The sequence below is a fragment of the Alexandromys fortis genome, unplaced genomic scaffold (genome assembly GCF_014885135.2).
Source record: "Alexandromys fortis isolate MF-2015 unplaced genomic scaffold, M_Fortis_MF-2015_v1.1 scaffold_6, whole genome shotgun sequence".
Taxonomy (NCBI): Eukaryota; Metazoa; Chordata; class Mammalia; order Rodentia; family Cricetidae; genus Alexandromys; species Alexandromys fortis.
This window is the reverse complement of record NW_026067902.1, coordinates 3,794,533-3,805,943: the sequence shown is the minus strand read 5'-3', so window position 1 is coordinate 3,805,943 and position 11,411 is coordinate 3,794,533. Positions and strand designations below refer to the sequence as shown.

At 42.7% G+C, this 11,411-nt stretch overlaps 1 protein-coding gene across 1 annotated transcript; it reads left to right on the top strand.

Annotated features, from left to right (window-relative positions):
* Window positions 1-1,319: 1,319 nt before the first annotated feature.
* On the top strand, window positions 1,320-10,818 carry Lamp5 (lysosomal associated membrane protein family member 5). The gene is made up of 6 exons (XM_050134185.1): window positions 1,320-2,813; window positions 3,340-3,512; window positions 3,886-4,017; window positions 4,150-4,255; window positions 5,350-5,538; window positions 10,417-10,818. Exons 1-6 carry the CDS (start codon window positions 2,750-2,752, stop codon window positions 10,593-10,595), a joined length of 843 nt encoding a protein of 280 aa, XP_049990142.1. The 5' UTR covers window positions 1,320-2,749; the 3' UTR covers window positions 10,596-10,818.
* Window positions 10,819-11,411: the final 593 nt, after the last annotated feature.

Sequence of the window (11,411 nt, the reverse complement as noted above, 5' to 3'; positions counted from 1 at the left end):
ACACACACATGCACACACACATTGCATTATTGTTTTTTGAAAATGATACTCCCAGAAGGAAAAAAATTAAAACTGTTCCTTCCATTTTTTCCCTCTCAACTTATTTAAGTGCTCTTTGGTGTCAATGAAGAATAATTTCTATCAGGAATGAAAAGGAATGTAAAAAAAAATTACCAAAGAACCATATTGTACAAATCATGCAGAATGGTTAAAACCATTGGCAAGAATTTTCCCCATCTACCATCTTATTATGAAAGCAGACCATCATGAATGAATTTAGTTTATTATTCGACAACTCATAAGGTCATGGTATTTGAAATAATGCACCTAAAAGAAATCACTATAGTCTTTAAGGCAACTCTCCTGCTTTTATATTGCTGTTTGTTTATTGCACTCACAATGCAAATGGTTGGTACTCAGTTAAAGTATATGGATAGTTTTGATCTGTATTTTATTTTGAATAATTTTTAAATTTGGTTGCTCAAGTAACCTAACCAGACATCCCTTAAATCAGTGGTTTTCAACCTGTAGGTCACGACCCTTCAAAGGTCGAAGGACCCTTCCTTAGGGGTCACCTGAGACCATCCAAAAACACAGATATTTGCATTATGATTCAGAACAGTAGCAAAATTACAATTATGAAATTGTAACAAAAATAATTTTATGCTTGGGGGTCACCACAACATAAGGAACTGTATTAAAGGGTCACAGCATTAGGAAGGATGAGCACCACTGCCTTAGATGTTACAATTTTTTAAATAAGAAAAACTCAATCCTGTAGAAGGTCACAAATGTAAGTAATACATCCTAATGGCAAGCCTATCTTTTCTTTCCTTATTAAAGTAGTAGGAGGAGGGAGGGTGAGAGGGAGAGAGAGAGAGAGAGATCAACATAGACACAGACAGACAGACAGACACATATACACACAGAGGATGAATGCTTCTTTGCTTTATAAATTTTACAGAACCACAGGAAAATAATTTTTACATAATTATTGCGAAAAAGGTCTATGTTTTATGTTTACAAGAGTTGAAATCTTATTAGCCACATTTGCCTCCATTTTTGTGTATGTAATCATTTATACAAGACTTGTGAATTTTTTGATGAAATACTAAGATGCAGATATATACCAAAAGATATTGAGCTTCAGTATTAATTCAAGCGTTACTTTATAATTTGAGTTGCTAGTGATCTATCTCTTAATATGTTTCTGTTTTAAAAAATAAATGCAATTAAGTATATTGGCAGTTTCAAGCAAATTCTGTGTTAGAATGTCTATACTTAAATCAGCACTTTATATGTATCAAGAATCTAGATTATTAATATTTTTAGGTTTCAGACTGTCATTTAATAAAGCTTTGTAATGGCAGTCATAATGTGCTGTGTTTTGGAGTCAAAATGTTATATAAAGAGAAGCGAATATGATCCCTATAAAGTTAAAGCATGTGATTTTTCTATTTTAATTCTAACTAACCATATGACATTTCCGAAGGTCATTTAATTTCTCACTGTCTTACATTGGGGAAGGTAAAACAATAGCCTATATTTTCCCTTGCCCCGCTTCTAAAATCGAAGTGAGATTCAAACTGACAACATAGGTAAAAACCCTTTGTAGTTTGCCCTTTAACATGACATTGGCTATGACATGTGTTTAAGGCAATTATTATTTATTGACCGCACTCAGTATCCTCTAACAAAAGGAATATTTGGAACATCATTACAATTAATGAGGGCACCATGTCTACTCCCCAAAGAGGTGCATTCTGACTTATAGAGCAATAATTAAAAAAATTCAGCGAACTACCAAATGCAAATAAAGGAATTATCCAGCGGTGTTTGCCTTTCAGCTCCCCTAGAAGCTTTAGAGTAATACCCGCATGTTTCTGTTACATAACACTGGGTCTTCACCTACGGAACAATTCTAAAATTTCTGTCCTACCAGACCCCAGATAACCCTGTATGCTCACAAGCCTTAGGTTCACGCGCAACGCTCTTAACAGAGTGACCACAACTTAATGAGCAAAACTAGCTCAGGCCACAAGCGCTCAAAGGGTAGGACTCAAGGCTCTCTCGGTCCACAAGGATATGCTGCATTATTTGGTTCCCCTTTTTGAGGAGGTGTCGTTTTAAACTTAGAAGCTCCTGAGCAGATAGAGACGATGTCTCTGAAAGCCAGAAACTGTTGCCATAGCATTTTCCTTCTCTGTTTCTGCCTACCCCCTTTCTCCAAAGCAGGAACAGTCTGAGCTCTGTCGCTTTCTTTCAGGAGCAGACATCTCTCCAGGATCCAGGGTTCCAGTGGTGTTCCATCTTCACTAAGTACTGACTGTACCTGGTGGGAGGGCTTAGTAAGTCCGAGGGTGGCATTAAGTTTCCTAGGACAGACTCATCTTTGCGGATACCACTGCAGAATAGAAAACAGACCTAGGGAGACATTTCCTCCCACACACCATCCCAATCCCATTGGCCCTCTAGACAGCCAAATTACAAGTCCTGGAACACAACCTCGTCATTTTCAGCACCCTAGGCGTGGACAGGCTCCTGCTTCTTGGGCGCTTCCTCTGCAGTGTGCCGCGCGAGAGCCACAGCGCCTGGTGCAGCACGCGACTGGACCTCTAGCGCTCCTTCCTCCCAGTCCGTACTCCTTCCCCCCTCCCTTAGCTCACTCTACCGGCCACTTTGAGGGATTTCCTCCTGGGGCTGCCTTTGCAGCAGCAACACGTCTGCCTGGTTGGCGGCAACTGCGAGCATGCATCTCCTAGGAAAAGCCCTTCTCAGCGGAGACAGACTTCGGATTCTCCTGATGCTCTTCCGTGAGTAGCGTCTGGGGACCAGGAGTGCGGGATGTACTCTGCAGAGAATACTATTCACAGACTAAAGCCAGTAGCTTTAGGTTTAAAATTGGTCCTTATGTGTTATGATTATTTGGGGGCTGACGGTGGGGATGGCCCCCATCGGTTTCAGAGAACTCCCAGCGAGCCACACACCTGTGTGGCATCACCCAGACCGAGCACGCTAGACAGTCCATACTCAGGATAGGAAGGGGGAGGGCATGGCACTGGCAAGGAAGGTTTAGCTTTTATCCCCCAAGTGTGTTTTTTAAAGCCCAGTCGCACTGTAAGTAAGGATTTAATTTTGTTTTAGATTCTGCTTTCATTATAAATCAGAGGCAGTGAATCTGGATTTGGTAGCGCTAGTTGGAGAAATGGCTTGCGGGAGCACACAGCTACGAGCTGGGAACTTTGCCACTCCAAAGCCTGCAGAGAACAGTTTCCAGTGTCCTAAAGCCGCGGGCTACCTGAGCCTGAAATCAATGAGATTGCTTTGCTTGCTCCGCAGATGCAATGGCCCAAACCGTGGCAGAACAAGAAGTGGAAAATCTTTCGGGCCTTTCCACGAGCCCTGGGAAAGACATATTTGTGGTGCGGGAAAATGGGACAACGTGTCTCATGGCAGAGTTTGCAGCCAAATTTATTGTACCTTATGATGTGTGGGCCAACAATTACGTGGACGTAAGGAGCCTTTTTCCTCCCCGGCTTGCCCCTAGGGCTGCAGGGCCGAAGGGCACCCTCCCTTCGGGCCCTGCCAAGACCTCAGTTGCCCGCCTCTTCCCCCCAAACCCCTGCAGGCTGTTCCCGAATGCTGCATGGGGGTTCCAGCTTGCAACGCCTTCTGCTCGCCCTGCCTGCTTTAAAAGTAAACCCCCTTTCTGCTCCCCTCCTGGAGGGGTGTGCACGTAAGAATCTACCTGCATGTTCCTGGACCCCCGGAGCGCGCGTACACAGGAGCGCCCAAACCTGCAAGCTAGAGTTTGGAAGCGCAACCCTTCCCGATCCGCGCCAGGGCCCCACGCGCTGAGGGGGCGCGGGGCGTGTGTGTTCCCAGCTGATCACAGAGCAGGCTGAGATCGCCTTGACCCGGGGAGCTGAGGTGAATGGCCGCTGTGGCCACAACGAATCGGAGCTGCAGGTGTTCTGGGTAGATCGCGCCTACACACTCAAAATGCTATTTGTAAAGGTATTTCGGTGCGTGGGAGGGGGGAACTCAGAGGGATGGTGAAGTCTGCGTGGGTGAGCGCGGTAGTGGCCTCTGAGGTTGTCCATTATAAAGCAGTTGGAGCTGTCCACAGGAACCTTCCTATCTTGGCAGGAAAGTCACAACACTTCCAAAGGATCAGAGGCGACTTGGAGGCTGAGCAAGGTGCAGTTTGTCTATGACACCTTAGAGAAAACTCACTTTAAAGACCCAGTGAGTGGTAAGTAGTCCAATGTGGATGGGAGAGTTTGTGCATGGGAGCAAGAGCAAGCCAGAATGGTCTCCGAATCTTGGGAACAGCTCTGGGATTTGTGCTCTGAGATCAAACCTAGCTGGGGCATGCTTGCTCTCCAGGGTCAAAGAGGTAGGAGCGTCTAGGTGTCCCCAGGAAAGCCTGGGCCATAAATCCTTCAGACTCAGCTGAAAGGTGGCATTGTCATGGAAGGGACATCAATGAGTTTTGTGATTTTATTTCTACATCACAGACTGTTTTGCTCTAATGTATTAAAAAATGCAAGAAGACACTGTGACAGGGTTGAGTGGGCTTCAGTGTCTTTCTGTGTACAACGGCATAGCTCTCTGGGGCTTTAACCACAGCCACATCAGGGCAGGTTTTGTGTCTTATATCTTGATTCATTAGTTTTCTCCACCCAGTATCACCCCAGTCTTCCAAAAACATCTGAAGGAGAAGAGCGCCTACACCTTAAATAACAATGTGCCTATCTGCAAGCACTGTTAAAGACCAGAAATACATTTAAATGTATTTTAAAACAAAAGCAAAATTCACTGTCTTGCTTGTCAGGCTCTATGTTGGAAAGAGGATTTTCTTCTGAGGATGCAAAATAATGCTGGCAACATCTCTTCCTCTTTATATTTTGATAATTGTGGCAAAACAATTATTTTTCTTTCCTTTTGCCAAAGCAATCAAGTATTTTCCGTAGGATAAGGAAACGAGAAGGAAAGAGAAAGAACAGCAAGTGTGAGCCAGAGCCAGAGAAAAATGGGATTCGAGCTGTGGAGAGCTGTGCACTGTTCCATCTTTGGAATTGCCGATCGAGGCTTTAGTCAAAAGGGTTGTGTTTTCAGGCAGCATGCTCCTTCGAAATGAAATCCCAAATTACTACCTAATGAGGAAATTCTCAAAAGGAATGGGGGACTTTGGTCCTTCCTCCCCACTTGGTGTCTTTGCAGGAGCTCCAGCCTGGGACTGCAGCACCAATAGAAAGCATAGGTTCTGGGCTTAGCAGAGATCTCCCTGGACTAGGAGCAGCAAAGGGCACATCCAGCCCAGTTGACGCTTTGGTTCTCCCGCAGCTGGAAAGCACACAGCCAACTCCCATCACCTCGCTGCCTTGGTAACCCCAGCTGGGATGTCCTATGAATGTCAGGCTCAGCAGTCCATTTCTCTGGCCTCCAGTGATCCTCAGAAAACAGTCACTATGATTCTGTCCGCAGTACACATCCAACCCTTTGACATCATCTCTGATTTCGTCTTCAGTGAAGGTAAGTTAGGTTGGTGCTAGGAAAGGGAGAGGGAGCTGGCTTTTAAGATGGGTGAGAAGAGGGACTTAAATGGGGCTCTCAGGATGTATTTGCTTGCATTCCTTCTAGGCTGCAAAGGCAATTTCCACAAGATTTAGAGGTTATAAAGTAAATGGAGCAACTTTCTACAACACACGCCCCTGCCTATTCTCTCCCTCTCACTTTTTTATCCTTTCACTCCTAAGGGAGGAATTATTTCAAGGCAATTTGATACTCTTCTTATTACCCATAGGCAGATTCTAATTACTTTGTTTGTAATTTCCACTGGGTTGGGGGTTACCAAGTGAATATAGTGAATTATTTAAATGTTCATAATATTGGAAGATCTCCATCTGAGTCACCCACTACCATTTCCCAAGTTATTTCTCATTCACGCAATCGAGGCTTTCTCTCAACTGATATTCGACAGAATGCCTCCACCACTCCTGAATAATTGTTCCCAGAGCATCTGAGAATTCTGAAGGTAAATTCTCCTTAGAGAAAGACCTGATTATTTGCGCACTTCCCCCTTCTCTCTTTCTTTTTTTCCCCCTACCTCACCCACCTGCTCCCTCATTTTCTTTAGCCCTCTATCTTTCTGTGGTGCTCTTGGATAAAATTCAGGCCCTCATCTTAATGCCTTTCCATTGTGTTGTATTCTGGGTCCCAGACCAGTTAATTAATTTTGGTATTGGCTATTATTCATCTTGACTTTACTAACATCTAACACAGTACTAGATAATTAGATGTCCAGGTAATTGTCTAAATAGATGTGCTGATATTCAGTTGACATAGACTTGCATATGTGTACATTTTAGAAGTGGAAACAAAAATCGAGAGGTCAGAATCCCAATATTTATAAAATGTAGCACTGAATGTCTTTCTTAAGATGAAATAGTACATGTAATATGACATATTATGGTTGTTGATGACTCATGAACTCTTTATGAGACTGCTAGGCCTTGTAGGGTTGTCACCACAAACACATTTGAGTTCAAGCGGGAACTTTTAATGGCTTTTGCTATCTGCTGGTCAGCTGTTATTAGCTCTTCTTTGTTTCTTGGCACTTCTGTGCTATAATTGTTGATTTGACTCGTCTCTCACCACTATCCCAGTTGCATCCATCCTGAGTTATTTTTAGATTGCTGATAGTCATCTATGGATGAGAAGTCACACCTGATGTATACAAAGAACAAAAAACTGCTGAATAAAGAATAGAACTCTTCACTCTAAATCAGCAAAATTCATCACATAGAATTAGTTACATATTTTGTTTGAAAACAATTATTATCCATTTCAAGGTTGCAGATGGGAAAGACTATTAGAGACTTTAAGGACACATAATTTCCTAAATACAGACAGAATAGGCATAGGCAATTTGCAGTATTACCCAGGCATTTCAGGCTAGTAATTGGGATGTTTTTTGCCTGTGTAGTGCCCCAGGCTTTAGTACTCCTGGGAGGAGGCAGGCATCAGAATCGCTCACTGGATCATGCACCTTTGTGCAGACGACATTCTTTTGTTCTTGGCTCCCCCTGCCTCTGCTTCTTTGCATCTGACCACCTCAGAAGAGATTGTTGTATTCCATTTAAAGGAATTGGAAAGATTCCTTTTGGATTGCCCTTTCAGGTTCAAGCACTGGACTTCTAGGGGCTTCCAGCATGTTGTACATGGCTATATATGTGTAAGTGAAATGTATCTGCCAGAGGATATTTGGGCATATATCTACACAACCACCACGATGGTTGTATGCACTTTCAGGTGTGTGTGTGTGTGTGTCTGTGTGTCTGTGAAAATGGCCAGGGGTTTGTTGTGAGAAGTCCATTCCTGTGTCAGAAGGTTTTTATCTGATGGTCTTCATAACTTCCTGTTTAGCCTACTATATGAGATAAGTAAAGAAGGATCAGTAAAATGGGTAAGTGGACAGTCACTGGGGCTGAGAGTAATCAGATGAGGGTTGACATCTTCATCACTCATGTCCCTTTAAGTGCACTGGACTTAGCTACAAAAACAATCTTAATTACCAACATAGTCTAATTTTAATGCACACCGGAGTGAACATAGTTGTGATATTTGTATGCAGAATCTGCTTCCGTGGGCCCTGGGGTAGGCCCCCACATGCCCAGCTCCTGATGATGTTGCTGATATATAGAATCCTGTAGAAAGTGGGGAAGAGAGGAGAGGGGAGGGGAGGAGAGGACAGAGGAGAAAAAGGGAGGGTGAGAGTTACTGGAGGAAGAAAACATATATGGTCATGTGTTTAGTGACAGCAGTGTAGGGACAGGACCATGCGCGGCAGTGACTGGCCATGTGATGGGATACAGGCAAAAGCTTCAGTTAAACCGGAAAGATTTGAGTGCATTGAAGTTCATGAATGCCTAAACCAAAGCCAACTTTTACTGCTATTTAAATCAGTGAGATCAATTTTCATCCATTCTGGGTGGTAGTGTCACACTGTGAGACGCACTGATAACATGGACTACAAAATGTTATTGGTAATATTGGTAATACATTAGAAACGATGTACAAGGCAAATTTTGATGGATATATTTTTTTGTAATTTAAAAAGTTTGCAATGTGAAGTTAAATAGTTTCTGAACTTACTTTAATGCTAGTGAAGTTGTGATGTTTAAGCAGTTCCCAGAATATTTTCTGATTATATTGAAGCACATTGTAGTTTAATAACATATTTTATTGCTGTTTACATATTTAATTACAATTTATTACGGTCCGCTCATTTCAATGTACTATGGTTTTCCTACTCAAATTACTCAGTTATTAACCAACAACATGTGATTCAATGCATAATTGTCTTCTAAAAAGGGATTGATCATGCTCTCATTGAATGGTATTTCTGCGGGACTGAAGGAATAGTAACTTATGTGTCTTAGTGAAAAACATTACAGTAAGCAACAAAAAGCAGGAGTGAGGAGAGTTTGCGTGCCTCTGTGTGACATCCTGTAGAGGCTGCTGTAGCTTGGAGCTGTATACGTACATGGCCCTCCCTTATCAATGGGTAGCAGCTGTGGGGGGAGGTTTCAATGACTATACAAAGCACTCGGGCTCTAAATGGCTAAACATTTGCCTACATGGGTTGTTTTAAAAAATAATTGGGTTTGTAAAAGTTTGAGTTTGGTGCCAGCAGGCTTCTGAGCTAAAGGGTCTCAGCCTGCAGCGAAGAAGAAAACAGCGGATGGAGAGGGTACCTTTGGCTCATTTGTATACCAAACACACTTTGTATGGCACTGTCGCTTGCTGTTCCAAGCACCCCATGTTTTTCAGTTGGGGTTAATTAACTTGTCCTTCTGCAATTAATTCATAGTATAACCCCTTGAGGGTGTGGGATATTTCTGACTGATGGGATAGGAGATTCTTCACTGGGATAGAAGGAATAATCCTGAGTATTTTAATGATTTGGATGAAAAGGAAATTGGACATGTAATGCCAGGAAAACATAGTGGAACATGAAATTTGTCTCTGGTCTCCTTTAATAGAGACTCAAATTTGTAGATATTTAAAACAGACCACAAGTCATCTGGGTCCTTTTTAATTTTCAGGGGAAAACAGTTAAACAAAAGACACTAATGTCTCCGTGTACACAGAGTATCAGAGGTCCAGAGAACCCTGAATCCTCAAGCATTTACACTTTGGTTTTTGGTTTTTGCTTGTTTATTTATTTTCAAATCTGTGGGCTGACGATTGAGCCCAGAGACACGTTAGACAAATGCTCTGTCCTGGAACTCTGTGCCACTGATCCTCTGAGCTTTTATCATTTCCATAACCGCTAGACCAGGGGACACTGCCCATGGGGGCTAAGGCTATATTTGAGATGACACCTTTCTCTTTTCACTATATCACCCTCCCCAAGAAAGCCTTGACAAGATACCTTCGCATAAGCCCTGTGACAGTCGGGTTTCTAGGACCACAGACTTCATTTTACCTGTTCAAGAACTTCACAGAAACAAGGATAGTACAATCTGTATTTTTTGTGTCAAATTTTATGCAACCTGAGAATTCTGAAATTGGCTCATTTTGTAATTTGCAGCCGTCTTTCATTTCTCTTTGTTGACTAATAGTCTACTTTATGACTTTCTGCTGTTTATTCCATTTTGATGCACATTTTGGTCATAACCATGTCTAACCATTCTCAGTAGTTTCTACGGATATTTTCATTTCATGTTCATCTAGTTTCATTTTCTATGTTGGTCTAGAAAAGGTAACGCTGAGTTCTAAGCCTTCATTTCTGTCTCATCACACCCATGTGTTCTCACTTTTCGGGGTTGGTCTAGGGAAGGCAGTGCTGGATTCATTTGTCTTTGCTAGGAATCACCAGACTGCCTAACACGTTAGCAGTTTCTCAGTTTATCCAGGTAGTTTAACGCTTTGCCAGCTTACCAGTTTGTTTTCAGCAAGCGCTGAGCTCCAAATGTTCTAGTCATTGCCAGCGCTTGTTATTTTTCAGTCTTCTCAAGCACTTTGTGTTTCTAAGTAATCCCGGGTATGCTAGATTTTTAATTAGAAGTTAAACGTAGAAATTAAAATCGTAGTGGCTATATCTAATTTCCAAGCATTAGAAATTTAAATAAAAATTTCAAGTAAATTTTAAATTAGATAAATTACCCGGATGTTTTGATGGCTGCTAGGAATCCAATAACTGAACATTGTCATGCTAAATTGATACATACTTAGTTTATATTATGTAGAAATATTACGACTAACTGAAAGAAGAACAATGACCTGTCAATCGACAAAGACTTTGCTGAGAGATTGTTTCGTCTCTGCTTCTATCTTCTGCTAGGAGGGCCTAGGATTTGGAGTATTTCCATTAGAGTTCATTGCTTTTCTCCTTTCTCATTTCAGAGCACAAATGTCCAGTGGATGAGCGAGAGCAGCTGGAAGAGACCTTGCCCCTGATTCTGGGTCTCATCTTGGGCCTTGTCATTGTGATAACTCTTGTGATTTACCACATCCACCATAAAATGACTGCCAACCAAGTGCAGATCCCCAGAGACCGATCCCAGTATAAGCACATGGGCTAAGGACCCTTAGGCAGACAGCCTCCACGTCCAGCCCCCCAAATGGATCAATTAGAACGACAATGGCACTTCTCACCTGTATACAGGATACACCAACATAGCTACACTCTAACAGGCCTGGGCACCGGAGTCTTGCCTGGCCTGTGTCCATGCTTAAACCCAGGGATTGCAGGCAGGTCTTGGGATTTGTGAATTGAGTGCTGGCTGTTGTTTCCATACTGGGAAATAAGGGTGGGTGGGTAGGGTAATGAACAACGTCCATGCTCATGATGGCTTAGCTTTGACTCTCTGACTGTGTAAGTCTACAGCACTCAGAAAGGGAGATGTGGGCCTTACGTTTAGAAACTGGAAAAACTTCCTTTGGGAGACTTCTCTTTGCTCCTTTAGGCTACCCAGGCTCTTGTTCCTGGTCCTCCAGGCAATGTCAGGGGTGGGCTCCCTCTTCTGGCATGGGTTTCAAGCTGGAATGGACATTGTTGGCCTTTATCACAGCACTTCTGGTAGGCAGGACAAGTTGTAGGCTGAAGGTTTGGAGGCTGGTTTGGACTTACACGGTTTTCAATGCACACAAAATAAAACCTCATGCTCCCTGCAGCAAGACCCCTGAAAGTGATTCATGCTTTTGGCTGGCATTTGCATGTCTAGTGATTGTTTTGGGAATGTTTCGCTGCTACCTGCGCCCAGTGACCTTGCAGCACAAGAACCCGTTTAATGTCACTATGCACAGTTGTTTGGAATTCATAATATGTCAGGTCCAAGTATGGGGACCTAAAGAATCAGTACATGTGAGTCTGCTTTTGAAAATGAATTAAAAAATCA